General features: G+C 52.7%; 3 protein-coding genes across 3 annotated transcripts; 1 reads left to right on the top strand and 2 right to left on the bottom strand.

The window, feature by feature from the left end:
- Window positions 1-6,133: 6,133 nt before the first annotated feature.
- On the top strand, window positions 6,134-9,843 carry TGAM01_v203131 (hypothetical protein; the record flags this gene model as incomplete). The annotated part of the gene is made up of 3 exons (XM_024549144.1): window positions 6,134-6,311; window positions 6,488-8,546; window positions 8,607-9,843. The coding sequence occupies 3 exons, from the start codon at window positions 6,134-6,136 to the stop codon at window positions 9,841-9,843; spliced, it is 3,474 nt and encodes a 1,157-aa protein (XP_024406122.1).
- A 1,132-nt stretch (window positions 9,844-10,975) lies between these two features.
- Window positions 10,976-11,596, bottom strand: TGAM01_v203132 (NADPH-dependent FMN reductase; the record flags this gene model as incomplete). The annotated part of the gene is made up of 1 exon (XM_018802491.1): window positions 10,976-11,596. The coding sequence occupies one exon, from the start codon at window positions 11,594-11,596 to the stop codon at window positions 10,976-10,978; it is 621 nt and encodes a 206-aa protein (XP_018664409.1).
- Window positions 11,597-12,728: 1,132 nt separating this feature from the next.
- On the bottom strand, window positions 12,729-14,511 carry TGAM01_v203133 (T-complex protein 1 subunit theta; the record flags this gene model as incomplete). Its single annotated transcript, XM_018802492.1, has 3 exons — window positions 12,729-12,746; window positions 12,805-14,371; window positions 14,453-14,511. The coding sequence occupies 3 exons, from the start codon at window positions 14,509-14,511 to the stop codon at window positions 12,729-12,731; spliced, it is 1,644 nt and encodes a 547-aa protein (XP_018664410.1).
- Window positions 14,512-14,689: the final 178 nt, after the last annotated feature.

The following is a 14,689-nucleotide window of genomic DNA, read 5'->3' on the forward strand; positions in this document are numbered from 1 at the left end:
TGCAAAAACACTGGAACTAGTGGCTGGTAGTCAGTTGACGACATATAAGCCGTATCGAGAGCAGGGAGATCAGAGGAATCGTTTTGACTTCAGCTCTTCACACGACCCGGAGTCCCTGTTTACAATCAACTCGTTTCAGTCTACCTCAGCTTGTGGACAGTGGCTTGAAGATATTGGAGCCGGGCGGGACGCCAAGCGGGTGTGGCGTAACTTGAAGCCAGTTGGAAATTCATGAACTCGGCCAGACGGATCAGTCCGTGCCTGTTTTCTCTTCTTCCCCCGCTGGCCGTGTTCGAATTGGGGGGCTAGTAGAAGAGTTGGGAGGATAGCGCTCATCCCCTTGCTGAGAGAATGGTTGATTTCTGCCACGGCGAGTCATGCCCGGGTTAAATGACACATCATTCTACTGCCATGAGATGAAGTGGGGGATATGAAGTTTGATAGACAACCTAGTGTCTCTTCGCTGCCTACGGCAGTTAGGAGAACCCACCGGACCGATATGCCGTCGGCCGTGGGAGGCGTTGAAGCCGATGTCACGGTAGAGTTAACGCCGCTTGGGTCCGACGTGCAGAAATGTGTTGGAGAGACCTTCACAAGTATATCGCTGCCTAAACCCCGGCCACCGGGGAGTTTTGTAAACGCGCCTAGCGCTTCCTTTCGACCTATGCTTCTTGTCCAAGAGCGCGGCGATGTGGTCTGGAACATGCAAGTCGTCTGTCGCTTCGCAGACGCTGCTACCCTAGAATAGGCGAACCTAAGTATGGGGTGTTGCGCCGTGGACGACTTGGATTATATCAGGCATCGTGTCGTTTATAGCATTTGCTCAGCTTTGGCTCACGAGTCAATCAAGGCGGTTCTAGTGCCTCGTTTAAGGCGCGACGGCGAATCATAGCCTAATGATGTAAACTGAAGGAAAGATATTCTGTCCTGCGGCTTTCGGCGGCGGCGCGAGTAGCAGGATTTGCTGCTGCAAACGAAAAGATCATCGGCTAATGTAGTCGGCCAATATTCAACGGCCAAGCTGTTTCCTGCTTGTTGGAATGCCAAGAAGCTTCCAGCAATGTTGCATCATGACGAATGCACCAGGACGCACACTCAGGCGCTTACTGTAGTCTATCCGGAGACTAGGTATGCAAATCTCTGCATTGTCGTCACAAGCGTAGGCAGGTGCCTTGCAGAATATCGTTCGACAAATGATCCCCTGCCCAGCTCCCCTGGTCCCACGGGCAGTGCGACCCTTTTGGTCTTCCCTGGCGGTCTCGTGCAATGTGATTCGCCAGGACGTGGCCAGGCCCATTGAGCCATTGACTCGGCTTGTTTCTTCCATGTTCCGGTGCACCATCGTGATTCAAAGAGGAAAAAAGAAAAGGGCAGAGAGGGAAGGCGTAGCAAATAAACAACGCCATGTGGCGAACTGCCGTGGACTAACTAGCTATATCGTTTGAGGATGACGCCAGCCACTGCAATCCAGATCCATGCAAGGAATTATCACAACTCCCCCGCAGCTGCGAGTTCTCGTTTGTGACATCTTGCAACACAAACGCCGTCCCTTCATACCACAACCAGCAAGTAGTATCGGGACGACGGGGGTGCATTACTCGGGACGCAGGTGAAGCTAAAGGTGAAGGGTGGCAAAAAGACGCTCTTGGGCAACTGATACGCCGCGGAAATGTCTCCAAATGCTTCACGCCATGCAGGAGAACCGAGCCGGCTCCCGCCTGCGACGCTGCTGCCAGTAATAGCAACAGCAAAGCTGCGTTAATAGTCACCGCAGCTGAGGTGATGCATGCAGCTAAGACGGCGGAGATATATCGAAGTGGTGTAGTTCAGCGAGCTCGAGACGCCACATAGCCAGCCGTAGATGCTATGCCACATTAAGCTGCATTCGAGAGTCTTTTTGATTCTTAGTTTCTTTTGCGACGACTGCACTACTGCAGCCTTTGTCCAGGATGAGGTAAGGAAAAGAGACCCAACGGCACCGCTCACCACGTTTGTTTCATTTGGGACATGTGGAATTGGAGACCCCAGCGGGTCCAGGCCGGTGGATTGGGTATGGGTAGTGCTAGCAATTGTCCATTCTCTTTTTGTCGCTTTGTGCAGCCCGCCATGTCAACCGGGTCGGTTCCTTTGAGCTGAGTGTGGAGGAGGAGTCGAAGACGAGATAGGCTGGGTATTTGCTCAACCCTTGCTTTCCCACCGCCATGGTTCTGTGCTCGTAAATTAAGACTTGGGACGGGCAAGTGATGAGTATTGCGGCACCCGCAGCACACGAGGACTCAGAATGCAACTCTGCTATGACATTCGCGGCAAACCCTCAGGCTATGCATGTTAGCTGCATATATAGCAGTTTCATGAGCTCATGAGCGCTCTCGTACTGACAGGCGCGGTTCCGACAAGGGAACTACCAGGATGCTGCTAGTGCTTCCGTCACAGTGTCCTGCTGCATTTGTCCTTCTAAGCTACTTTCTTGGGGTCAACGAGCGAGAGTATCTATCAAAGCCCCAAGATCGAGTGTTAAGGCATTTGCGATATCAGTGGCATATGCGCCCCAGTAGTGCCAAGCAACAGTGTCAGACCGGTTCTGGGCTCAACAGCCATATTGTCGTCGTGCCATGACTCGGCGCCTTCTGTGCAATTCGACCGGTGGAAGTCGCATTGCAACTAGCGAATCGGCGGACTACTGCGTAGCAGCCTTATCTGGATACAAGCGTATGCTAGCAGATTGGGTGAGAAAAAGACGCAGATAGTTCCAAGCGCAAGTAGAGATTTGGGTATGTAAGACATGCAGCACGAAATCTCTGGATCCCACTGGCTCGATCTTACCTGTATGTGAGTAGCACCAGAAGCAGGAGTTTGCCCGAAGGCTGGGATCGGAAGGATTGGGGTAAATATCATGTATCCCCGTCTTCTGGCTAAAAGCGAATGGCTGGTCGTCTGTGTGCTCCCGCGCGTCTGTGTGATTGGTATTTAGCGCTTGGCGATACTATTCACAAGCGACTGTGCCAGTGCTCTGTGGTACATAATTAGATTTGGACTATGAAGGTAGAATGCTGTTCATTTGAATGGTAAGCTCCCGTTTATTGCCACCTCCAGGTCAATTGGCAGCAGGAGGATCATGGCAAAGGGTTCGAACCGCGGGCCGTTTCTGCGGCTGCTCCGCAATGGTGAATGCAGAATCTGGAAAGGCGTTTGTCTCCAGTGCTATTTTATAAGCAAAGACAAGTTGCCCGCTCCTCTTTGCGCTCTCATAGGCCGACAAAACTGGCCATATCCACCGTTCGCCACGCGAGGCTAGGATAGTTGGCTTGAGACGCAAGTTTGAAGCTACCAGCACTAACTCACATGCCGGAAGCCATTCCGTGAGGCTTCGGGCGAGCCCATGCGGACGACAAGTAGGTAAGCGTAGGATCATTTCTTCGGCCATTGTGGTCTCGCTATGCGCGAAGAAAATTTGGTAAACAGAAAGCATAGACCTTGGATAGTGCGGCACTTGGTCATACGGCTGAGATGCTTTCTTTGCGCGGCACAAAGCGGCCCCGGACTCTGTGACATGCATTCATCGCTTCCGAACAAACTTGCCTGGGACTCTTCAGGCGAGATCTTATTGGTGCTTGCATCATAGTGCTCTTCCTCCATCGTCTTAGAGAAAAGCGACTACGGAACCCACCGACCAGGATGGGTACCAATTCACAGACTTGGTTTTGCGCAGCATTATCAGAGAGCCCCCATAATGGCGCACGTTACAATGAGGAACCTGCTCCATACTCATGCATGTTTGGACAAAGTACTTGGAACGCAGTTTTCAACCCATCTTGGTTTTTGGTGCCTTGAACTGTTTCTGAAAGTCCGAGTACATATGTCAAGTCTTGCAAGCGAGGATACCCAACGCACGGATCCCATGTTCATCCTGTATCTGGTCGGTGCTGTTCCCATTAGGCGTCTGGAAATTAAAGCTTTAATGATGGGCGAGGCCAAGTGCTGCACGGCGGCACAGTAGGTATTTGGAAATGATTAACACCACAAATCTGCAGACGTGCATGAAATTAGCGTTGATGGCGGACGAAAAGACTAAGACCAGCAGAAGGTTAGCGTCAAGCCGGGCATGCCCTGATGAAATGTGCCTTTTAGAATTGGGAACAAACGGCGCTCTCCCCACCACCATGCAGACCATGTCCAGTTCGGGATACGATGACAGGGGCTCGCATGAATACTCAGGTAGGGATTTCAGCGGCGGAGGACAAGCCAGGCACCCGGCGGCCAAGGCGAGCAGCATGGCCATGCGATGTCTGGGTCAGAGTCTGGGTCAGAGGTCTTGGTCAGAGTCCAGGATGGGATGCCAGTTCTTTTGCATTCGTCGTCGTCGCATCGGCCAGTCTCCGTCATGCAAAGCAATCAGGCCATTCCATCCCTCCATCCATCCATCCCAATCGGCGGCCTTTGCGATTCGGCGACTGCGTGACGATATTGTTAGCATGACTGTGCCTTTACCTGTCTGTGCTCGTGCCCATCTGTGTGCTTGCAGTGCGGAATCGGATGCCTGTGCTCTCTGCTTGGACCTGCTCTTACTCTGGCTATCGGTCGCAATTCTGCTGTCACCTTGCACGATACGGCATCTGACAGTTCTCTCCTCCGTTGCTGTCGTGTGGAGGCACAAGTACGTTTAATCTCGCTCGGACCGTGCAGGCCCGGGATCTGCAGCAACCTGGGCTCTGTAATAGCATGCAGGTATATCGGACTGAAAGGGTCTATGGAGCCCTCCCGGCACGGGATGGCATTGAAGAAATAAGAAATTAGAAAGAGAAAAGAAATAGAGAGAGCCAAAGGCATTCGTACATGCGTCCAATGGGATGCATGTTGTTGGTGAAGCAGGCAGGTGCATGCTGCTAACAAAACTCCGTCGTTGCCAAATGTCGACGGTCAACCAACAAAATACGGCGGTACCTGCAGGCTACTTCTGCAGGCTATCGACCGCTACCAGGTTCCTGGCCCATCGCCATTTCTGGAAGAGCCGCTGGGCTGGGAGTACAGCTGCAGCTCAGCATCAACCACTTGGCCGCTGATATCACACTGCACCAAGCACAGTGATCCGTGCAAGTTCTTCCTGCATGCGTGTAGCATTAGCATAATCGTGATAGGCCATTTGACCAGGTCTGTAACGCAGGAACCAGCATCAGCTGCAGCATGTGCCCGGGGTTGTAAGAGGATGAAAAAGACTGCAGAGCGGATAACTGGGTACCCAGGCTAGGAACGCTAGAAGGCAAATTGTCAAGCCCCCCTTTTCCCTGGTACCGGATGGCATGCCAGATATGTAGCTGCGAAGTACCGTTTTCCACGGACAGGCCCTCAATCTCTTTTTTCTCGGATCTTCTTCACTTTTCCCTTCTTTCTCTTCTGCTACCTGGCTCCCCCTCTCGCCTCAACCCTCACTCTTTTCTCTCGTTCCTTTTTGCGCCGCGCTCGTCCATTCCTTCAGCCCGTCAGCGGCGCTGCCTCCAGAGACCGGTAGCTCGAGCTCTGTCTCATCTCACCCCGTGCTATAATCGCCAGCGTCCCGATCTAGGCACCGCTATCGTCTGGGTGGCTTGCAGCCATCAAGCATCATGCGCACGCGGTCCCCGCTCTCTGCAGTCTAAGAGCCAGCCATTGTCGAACCAGGAGCTAGAAACGCAGCTGCTTTTTTCCTTTTCCAATCCCACGTCCCATCACTGCTGCTAGTAGTGCTGCTACGCAACTACGACTACGACTTTACTACTTTACTCTTTACCTGACGGAGCGCCTTTCGTTTTGTTCTCCTTGTTTCTTCACCCTGCGTTGCGTCTGCCGCACCTGTTCTGCATACAAACGCTCGTCTGTTCCCCACCTCCGGTGTTTGTCGTTCCTTTAGCATTTCTTGCCTTCTCTCTTACATTTGCCTTTTCGCCGCGGCGCTCTTGAAACGCCACGCCCAACCTTACGTCGATCCAAAAAGTCCACTAGTCAGATGCTCAGTAACTTGCGACATTCTCTACGCACCGATTAAGATTAAAGAGGCACTTGCTGAAACACGCAAGAGCAGTCAGGCAAAAGCAGACAAGCGCAGCTCTTAGACTTCGATTATTGATTCTAGCCGGTGACCCACCCCAGTGGCTCTCCAATGTTCAGCCGAAAACACAAGAACCAGCCCTTCGACGGCCTGCGGAGGAAGAACTCAGACCTGTCACACGCTCTGGGAGACCTGGGCATCATCGCCAGTCCGCGGTCAACAAGATCGGTCAGCTCTCGGTTTAGGCCTGGGAGCAGTGCAACGACGGATGCTCCGTTCCATCTTGAGGGTACGCTTCTCATCTCTCACGCCGGCTTCATATACGCCCCCCCTTACATAGCATATGCGCCGCGATTCGTCCCCTTAGCCCCCCCTCTTTGTCTCTCCCCTTGCCTCCCCTTGACGATGGCTGCTTATGCCATCTAATATATCGCAAAAAAAGTCACTAATCGTAACCCCGTCCAGGCCAATCTTTCAACAATTCTCCAGCAGCACGCAGCACCGCCTCTCTCCAACGAGGGCGGTCTGCAAGCAACGCCACTACTAGCACCGCTACATCTAGAAGAGTAGGGGGCATCGACAACAACGTCATGTCCAGCAACGCGGATCGAAGCCGCATGCGGCGGGACAGGACATTCGTTGGAAGCGAATGTGCGGTTTGCGAGGAGCCACTTGAGCACACCCTGCGTGGCGAGCGTATCCTGCAATTCTCCTGCTCCCATGTCTCCCACGAAGCCTGCTTCTATGAGTTCATCCGTGAAATGGAGGCACAATATTGCCCAGCCTGTGATGCCCCGCTGCATCTTGACTCCAGCCGAGGCGGCAATGTCCTGGACATCAGTTCGTCATCTAGACGCACAGAATCGCAGAATCATGCCGCTAATTCAAATGTAGACAAAATCAGCAACATGGTTCGTACTGCCGGCACTGAGTCAAGGGCTGAGACTGTCACACCGGTGCCAGCCTGGGAGAACCAGGCAGCGAGACCGCCTAGTGTTGATAGCGCCCAGAGGCGGCCGATAGTGTCCAGCTCGAGTATTGGAAAGGGAAGTCATCGCGATGGTAGAGACGCCGGCTCAGATCGTTATGGGTCTACAAGGCATACTCGCAATGATAGCACCGGTATGGCTTCATCCAATGGCTACCCAGAGACAGCGCAGAGCGGCTCTCAATGGCGCCACGAATATGATGTCCAAGCAATGGAAACGACGCCCAGCAGCCCCCGCCCAGCAACGAGAAATCCTATTCCGCCCCCGATTGTTACCATTCGCTCCGAGTTCCCCACGATTAACAGATCTCGCCAACAGCAGACGCTCACGTGCCTTGTTACGGTTGAAGTTCCGGACAACAATTGGCGACCAGACCCCGAGGATATCGGCTCACCGGTGCAATCACAAGTGGGTGTCAACTCAAGTATTGCGGAAACTGCCCCTCCTCGCGCAGTGTCGCCCTCTCCGACACCGACATCAAACGCCACGCGCTTCTATCCTTATGAGTCCGCCGATGTTTTGGAGGAAATGACGGAGACTCTACGCAGCCGTGTTGATAACTGGCATGGCCTAGAGTTCGACCGATTCGGACAATTGAGGCTCTGCGGCACGCTACGAGTAGGCAAAGACAAGGTGTCCTGGCAAGAATTGGAATGCTACCTCTTCTCCGAGATGCTCATTTGTGTCAAGGAAAAGAAGCTCCCACCCCAGTGGGACGACAATGGTGCTCAACGAAAGCCAGCGACCCGCTGCACACTCAAGGGATCCATCTTGATCAAGAAACACCTCAACGATGTAACGGAGACTGGAGCTATCGATGAGAATATTCTAACTTTGAATCTATCTGTGGCCGAACTGCCCCAGTTCCATCTGAGATTTGACAACCGAAACCAGCTCAAATTGTGGAACCAAGCTTTGCTGGACTTGCACGCCGTCGACTTTCCTCCTCCTTCCCTTCGAAGCCCTGATATGGACCGCGGCGAGATGTCTGAAACGGATGAGGATGGAGACTGGGGCCGGGCTGGCCAACAGCGTGTTTCCTCCATTGCCTCTTCGTGGGGCCACAAGTCCGCCACGACAGCACAAACCGACTATACCAACGTACCAACCAAGGCTGCTCGCCTTCCCAGCACTGTTCACGTCCCGATCGACGTTGTTGTAGTTGTCCCTATTTCTTCGTCGATGCAAGGTGTTAAGATCAACCTCGTCCGTGACGCTCTGAGATTCATGGTTAGCACACTCGGCGAAAGGGACCGCATGGGTCTGGTCACATTTGGCTCCGGCGGTGGCGGCGTGCCTCTTGTCGGTATGACCACAAAGGCATGGCCTGGTTGGTCCAATGTGTTGTCTGCGATCAAACCCGTTGGGCAGAAGAGCCACCGCGCCGACGTGGTTGAGGGCGCTAATGTCGCCATGGACCTTCTAATGCAGCGCAAACACAACAACCCGATTGCCACTATTTTGCTCATCAGCGATGCGTCGACCTCTGACGCTGACTCTGTCGACTTTGTTGTTTCAAGAGCAGAAGCCGCAAAGTAAGTTGAGTTCTATCCCTATTGTCAAAGCAGATTATCCTAACCAGAAACACTTTATAGGATCACCATTCATTCTTTTGGCTTGGGCATGACCCACAAGCCTGACACCATGATCGAACTCTCGACAAGGACCAAGGCATCTTATACCTATGTTAAGGACTGGATGATGCTGCGAGAGTGCTTGGCTGGTTGCTTGGGTAGCATGCAGACCCTGTCCCATCAGAATGTCAAGCTCAAGCTCAAGCTCCCAGAGGGGTCACCAGCCAAATTCCACAAGATCAGTGGCGCTCTGCAAATAACCAAGCGAGCAACGGGGCGAGATGCCGAGGCATCTCTTGGCGACCTTCGCTTCGGCGACAAGCGCGATATTCTGGTGCAACTGGTCATCCTCCCCGATACGTCTTCTCAGGAGCAGCTCCCTCCGGATCCTTGGGACAACATCGTTTCAGGATTGGAAGCCCTGGGCGGTCCAATGGACAGCGACACCGAGCGAACTCTTTCGGTCGAAGAAGTCCCACTTATCCAAGCTGATCTCACTTGGGGCGACATCTTGAGAGACGGCACCACTGCTCCAATGCCCCGACCGTCTCTGTTGGCCATTACTATGCTGCCACCGACCCATAGCCAGAAGAGCCGATGGCAGAATGCGCCACCTATTCCTCCCCACCCCAGCGTGGTTCAGAGGCGAATGGAATTGCTCACTTCAGACATGCTCACGCGTGCACTGACGCTCGTCAGCCGAGGCCAACACGACCGTGCCCATACACTCTTGAACGAGACCCGCTCCATCCTCAAGGGCCTTGGCAAGGGTGGCCTGCCTCCTGTGCCGCCTCCAAGCAAATCCCTACCCTCGACACCGCACCCGGGCCTCGATGGGTCTCCGGCGTCCGGAACGCCAGATCGGAAGCGCAGCCCATCGCCAACTTCGGCAACGTCATCCTCTGGGAATGGAATGCCCGCTACACAGCTTGGCCCTCCTCCCCAGCTTGGACGCTCTCGATCCGCAGACGGACTGGCGCTTGGTGTTGGCATCGATGCGACGACAGTCAGTGCCCTTGATGCTGAGCTGGAGAGCAGCCTGGAATGGATCAATCACCCTGCTGTATTCGGCCGCGATAGCCGCAAAGCAGTCCTCCAAGCTATTGGCGTCATAAGCTCACAGCGCGCGTTTACCAACCGCAGCCCTATCGAAAGTCTGTGGGCGGGCCGTATCAGCGGTATCAAGCGCCTTGCAGAGCGCAGTCGAGAATGGCGGGAAGAGGGAGGCGGTGAGGGTGGGATCACAGAGGAAGCATGATTCAATCAACTATCTCTGGTCATAAACGAATGTCAATCTCGCACGTTTCGTTTATCAGCATGGCCATGGCGTTTAGGGTACATTTATTTCCTGCTTTTTTTTTTATTCTTTCACAAGCTTTACGACGACCTCATGGATTCTTTTTTGCCCCCTGAAGCCTGATTCGGAGTTTCCCTTCGAGCATTTCGACGTATTCATGACATTTTCTTGCACAAGATATTGTATCTATCGACTTACTTGGTGATATCACCATGAAAAACTGGGAATCTACAACACTCCAATTCATCTCCGCAAAAGTATACCCTCTCAAGACATGCTCTCACTCTCTCTACTTTTGTAACAAGAGATGTTGATTTCGTGCTTGTCCTTTGCTCCTTTTTTTTTTTTCATCTACCATCCCCATTTTCTCTGGCCCCCTTTTATTTTCTTGTCTTTACTCAGCTTTGCGATGCCAGATGGTGGCGCTTGCGATTTGCCAGTCATCACGCTGAGCAATATCCTTTGGGGGAGAAAAAAAATAAACTTCAGCGCATTGCTTGTTATATGAAGCAAGTGGATTTAGATTTGTGTGTTTTATTATCATTCTTCTTCTTCTTTCTTCTCTTATTCGGAACGATTTGGATGGAATAATGGGGGAGGGTATAAAGTCTTCGGGAACACTTGGCGGATAGCAAGTTGTGCATTACAAACACGCCTTATGTATAACATATCTTTTTTCTATTTGTATGGTATCACGAGGAAACACCGGAATGGATGGAAGATGGATTCTAGTCACAGATTTTAACTATTTTTGGTGCTTGCACGCCGAATCTACATCTGATCAATTCGATTTGCAATCAAATTAGTTTGATTGTTCATTTGTCTTTGTCGAATTTTATGTGCTTGTTTATTTACTTGATTGACTGTGTTTCATAGCTGCTCTACTTGTCGAGGGATAATTTGAATGGGAAAGACGAACGAGTAGGCGGGAAAGGGGTAAGCATTTCGCCCTCTCACTTGTTTACTCCTCATTTTCCCCTTTTATTGAAAGTCTGTCAGTGATGAAGATTTATCAATCAATTCTGATATCCTGCAACGATAATTCTAACCATCGTATTCTAAAGGTATATACATGCGAAGCAAATCTGGACTTTTACTCCTTCTTCTCGACCGGGTTGGCAAGGGCATCCAGAATCTCCTTGTAAGACTGGAGGATCTCCTCACTGTGCTTCTCCTCCCACTCCGTCTTAGAAGCATCTCCCAGCTTTCCCTCGCCCACAGCAGCAAAGGTATCAGGGCCAAGTCCTCCAACAAAGGCAAGCTGAGGTCTGGTGGCCGAGACGCGAAGGCCCATGCCCTCAAGTGTGCCTTTGATCTGCTCAGAGGCAGTCTTGCCGCCCTGGATGCCGTAGGTGACAATGGCGGCGGGCTTGCCGTCCCACTCGTTCTTGAGGTAGTCGATGGCGTTCTTCGTGCTGCCGGCGACGCCGTAGTTGTACTCGGGCGCGATGAGGACGTAGGCGTCGTGGGAGGCGATCTCGGCGGACCACTTCTTGGAGTGGTCGTGGATGAAGGAGCCTCGGGCGGGGACGTTTGCGGGCACGACGGGCTCGTCGAAGACGGGCAGCTTGAAGGTGTCGACGTCCACGATGGAGAAAGTTGATGAGGAGGCGGAAGGGTGGGATTTGAGGATGTTGTGGACGAACGTGGCGATGTGAGGGCCGACGCGGGGGGTGCGGGTGCTGGTGATGATGATGGCGATTTTGGAGGCCATTTTGAAGAATTTGTTCTTTGTTTGGTGGGTTTTGGGTTTTGGTTGGAGAGATGAGAGTGTTTTTGATGGTATTGTGCTTTGTTAGTCTTCTTCTCCTCTTTCCTTGGGGGGTGGGCAGTTGTGATATATACATGTGTGAAAAGGGGGCTGTCACTTATACAAAATCACGGCAAATACATCTCCATTGATGATTTACAATCTCTTTTTTCCATGGATTTCATTTCAAATTGGCATTTCAAACCATAATTCCGTCATTCTCTAAAATAAAATACTCATTGTCTTTTGTTCGTTCGTGAAAACAAAACTCCGCAAAGCTGGATGAGGCTCCTAATTGTGGATGAGAGCGCTTCGCTGAAGGGTTGCAAAGCCAGGGACGAGATAGGAATACGCAATACGTAACACACAAATTACTAAACGGACATGCTCAATGTAGTATTACATCGAAAAAAGGGAAACGCAAAAAGAAGGGTTCAAAGCCAACCTCAACTGCCGTCTAAGCTAAAAGAGAAAGACTGCCATGTATGGAAAGAAGGAAAAAAGGATCCTGGCGTTGTTGCCTCTGATTCGCTCGAGTCGAGGTTATCCACTTTTCAGCGACTTTCAGCCCTTTTCCCGCTTCTCACAAGCGCGCGGGATGAAAGCGACCAAAAAGAGGCGAAGGCGAAGATAAGTTGTAGCCTTGTGGGAAAAGGAAATCCTTCTTCGCTAACAGCTGCCAGGGGCGTTGAATCAGTGCGGCGCTGTGTGCTCTGATTGGTGGCTTTGTTAGAGAGGCCTGGTAATTCCGCGTATCCGCGCGGGTTTTGGCCTAGTCTAAACGCCAGATCCATAACTGCCTGCGAACATTGTCCGCATCGCGGCGGAGTTATACAGGTTGGCAGCAACACTGGCAGATTTGAATTTATCAGCCACCAGATCGGCAAGATAAGGCTGCACGTGCGGCTCGCATTGCTAAGATTCTCTTTCACGCCGGCAGTACTGCGCCGAGATCCAGATTAGATTCTATTTTTGTTTCTTTTTGTCCGTTATATCATATTACACATAGCCTGCCTCAAAATGATCCGGGATTATCTATGCTTTTATATGCCCCTCCGCCATCCTCTTTTATGCCCTTTAACAAACTTCGACTCCTTTAGTCCTCATCCCAGTTCTGTAAGAGGTGTTAGTATTGTTGTAAATGTTCATGGAAGGGAGGTTTAGAAACTTACAGGGTTGGGGCCAGGAGGCTTCGGCCCGCCAGCCTGTCTCGCCACGATAATCTGGTCGACTGACAGGACGGTGCGGGCAGCCTCGGTAGCGAGTCTAATGGCCCAGTTCTTGGAGGCCAACAAATCGACGATACCCTCCTTGGTGGCGTTGAGCACTCCGTTGCCCTCTTCATTATCCACATCAACACCAGCATCGCCGCTCTCGCTCTTGTGGTGGGCAGCGTACAGTGTGCTGAGAACCTCCGTAGCATCAAGACCGCAGCTCTCGGCCAGGGTACGGGGAATGACCTCAAAGGCCTCGCCATACTTCTTGATGGCGTACTGGCTCAGACCTGGTGTCTTCTCGCCCTGTGCCTGTATCCTTGCGCTCAGCTGAATCTCCGTAGCTCCCGCTCCGGGAACCAGTCTGTTGTCCTTGCTGATAGCCTTGACAACGTTGACACCATCGTCAACAGCTCGCTCAATGTCGTCGAGGTGGTTCTGGGTAGCGCCACGGAGGACAATGGTAGCAGTGCGGGTGACTTCATCTTCTTGTCTGAACACTGTAACGCGGTCACCGCCAATCTCGATCGTCTCGACAACATCGATGCTGCCCATCTCGTCGGGCATGGGGGCGCCCAGTCGAGCAAGCGGTGTGGCGCCGACGACACGGCAGACTCGTCGCAGCTCAAACTTGCTGAGGATTCGGATGCAGAGAATTCCATAGCGGTTCAGGTAGTGCATGGCCAGGTCGCCGACTCGGTCACCGCACACGACCACTCGCAGGCCAGAATCGTGGAGCTCCTTGATTGCGGTTTCTAGCTGTGCCTCCTCGCCCTTGGTGAAGTCCATCATCTCCTTTGCGTTGTGTAACAGCACGGTGCCCTTGGTCTCTGTCTGGCTTGTGTCAATGGGGCAGGTGAAGACGCCAACCTTGGCACGGCTGGCCTTCTTGATCGACCCATCGGGCTCCTTGGGGAAGACCATGCCCTTGACGACCCTGCTCTGATCCAAGCTGCCACCCATGATCTTGACGACTCGGATGTTGTCGACGTTGAAGTTGGCGGGGTTCTTGGGCAGAACGGCCAAGACGGCCTCGGCCACCAGGCCTGATAGAAAGTCTTCGTTTCCGTTTTGCTTGCTGGCAATGACAGTCCGCAGGGCCTTGCTCAGCTCAGCCTGGTCTTGGATGTTCTCAATCTTGTCCACTGAGAGCTCATCCAGAGCCTCCAAGGCAATCTTCTGGGCCTTCTCGTAGCCGATGACAATATCGGAGGTCTTGAGACCCATGCGTAGCAGGTCCTCTGCCTTCTTCAACAGCTCGCCGGCCAGCACAATGACCAGGTTGGTGGCATCGCCCATCTCGGCCTCCTGCTGCTGAGAAGCCATGACGAGGAGCTTGGCGGCGGGGTGCACAACGTCGAGCTCGCGGAGGATGGTGGCGGCGTCGGAGGTGAGGATCATCTTCTGCAGGTGGTTGATGACGACCTTGTTGCGGCCGTAGGGGCCCAGCGACGTCTGGACGGTCGAGGCGATGGTTCGGCAGGCATCGATATTTCGGAGAACGGCGCCATCTTCTGAATCGTAGCTACAGGCACACGAATTGTCTTGTCAGCCAGAGTCCAGGCTTCAGGCTTCAACGGCCGGTGATGGCGGGGTTGGCACTTACTTGTTGTAGCCCTGCTTGAAGAGGCCCGCGTTGGGCGCGTTGGGGATGTTGAGAGACATGATGGGTAAAATGTGGCCGAATCAGAGGATTTTGCCAGAGTTGTTTCGTGCACCCGCCCAGTCACGCAAGTTATGGGGAGTTGGCGATGTTCCCTTTGGACAGCTCCTTGGGAAAATCTTGGGGGTAGTTTGCTGGTAGCCTGGGGGCAGTTTTTGTGGTGCTTAGCCAATCATGGCC

The sequence above is a fragment of the Trichoderma gamsii genome, assembly GCF_001481775.2.
Source record: "Trichoderma gamsii strain T6085 chromosome Unknown Scaffold_8.2, whole genome shotgun sequence".
Lineage (NCBI taxonomy): Eukaryota > Fungi > Ascomycota > Sordariomycetes > Hypocreales > Hypocreaceae > Trichoderma > Trichoderma gamsii.